This window comes from Nicotiana sylvestris, chromosome 12, assembly GCF_000393655.2.
Source record: "Nicotiana sylvestris chromosome 12, ASM39365v2, whole genome shotgun sequence".
Lineage (NCBI taxonomy): Eukaryota > Viridiplantae > Streptophyta > Magnoliopsida > Solanales > Solanaceae > Nicotiana > Nicotiana sylvestris.
In genome coordinates, this window is record NC_091068.1 from 24,631,479 (window position 1) to 24,632,793 (window position 1,315).

Here is a 1,315-nt window from a genome sequence, read left to right on the forward strand (position 1 = left end):
TGACACCTAGTACCTAGACCCTCTGATCGAACCATCATAAGAACCAGGTGGGTATTCAAGAATAAGCTTGATGAACATGGAAACACATCAAGGAACAAGGCTAGGCTAGTGGTTCAAGGTTATAATAAGGAGGAAGGAATTGATTATGATGAGATGTTTGCTCTAATTGCTCGAATGGAAGCTATTAGAATACTAATCGCTTTTGCATCACATATGGAATTCACTTTATTCCAAATGGATGTCTAAAGTGTATTTATGAATGGATTTATTAAGGAATAAGTCTATGTAAAGCAACCTCCAGGGTTTGAATGTCATGAACACCCTGAATATGTGTTTAAACTGGACAAGGCATTGTATGGGTTGAAGTAGGCTCCTCTATCTCGGTATGAAAGGCTATCAAAGTTCCTCTTAGAAATTAGTTTTACAAGAGGGAAAATTGATGATACCATTTCCTGAAGAAATGGGGGAGGAACCTGCTCATCGTTCAGGCAATTGATGATATCATTTTTGGGGCAACAACTGATTCACTGTGTGAATAATTTGCAAAACTCATGGGAAGTGAGTTTGAAATGAGCATGATGGGTGAGTTGAATTTCTTCTTGGGTCTTCAAGTGAAGTAGTCCACAAAGGGTACATTCATTTTCCAGCAGAAATACATCAAGGAGCTCTTGAAGAGGTTTGATATGGAAGCATCAAAAGTGATATGCACTCCCATTGCAACGGTTACTCGACTGGACATGGATGAGTCTAGATCTTCTGTGAGTCAAACTATGTATAAAGGCATTATTAGGTCTCTTCTCTACCTCACTGCCAGCAGACCTGATATTGTCTTTAGTGTGGGGCTATGTGCAAGGTTTCAGTCAAATCCCAAGGAATCTCATCTGAAGGCTGCCAAAAGAATTTTGAGATATCTTAAGGGAACACAGGACCTTGTCCTGTACTACCCCTCAGGTGACAACTTTAATCTTGTTAGGTATGCTGATGCTGACTATACTGGTTATCTTTTGGATAGGAAAAAGTACTTCTAGAATGGCTCACTTTATAGGATCTTGTCTCATCTCATGGGGCACAAGGAAGCAAAACTCAGTGGCTCTTTCAACAACTGAAGCAGAATATGTAGCTGCAGCTTCCTGCTGTGCTCATCTCCTATGGATCAAACAACAATTGGAAGATTTTGGGATGTTTACTGACTGTGTACCTCTTCTATGTGATAACACCAATGCACTCAACATGGCCAAGAATCCAGTTCAACACAAAAGAACCAAGCACATTGATATGAGACATCATTTTCTGAGGGACAATGTGGAGAAAGGGC

General features: G+C 40.2%; 1 protein-coding gene across 1 annotated transcript; it reads left to right on the top strand.

Annotated features, from left to right (window-relative positions):
* Positions 1-683: 683 nt before the first annotated feature.
* LOC138882799 (secreted RxLR effector protein 161-like) lies at positions 684-1,028 on the top strand. The gene has a single exon (XM_070163431.1). It carries the CDS (start codon positions 684-686, stop codon positions 1,026-1,028), a length of 345 nt encoding a protein of 114 aa, XP_070019532.1.
* The last annotated feature ends 287 nt before the right edge of the window (positions 1,029-1,315 follow it).

Bases quoted from the DNA above. Each gene is read 5' to 3' on its own strand.
- LOC138882799 (XM_070163431.1), top strand. From the start codon at position 684: ATGGAAGCATCAAAAGTGATATGCACTCCCATTGCAACGGTTACTCGA.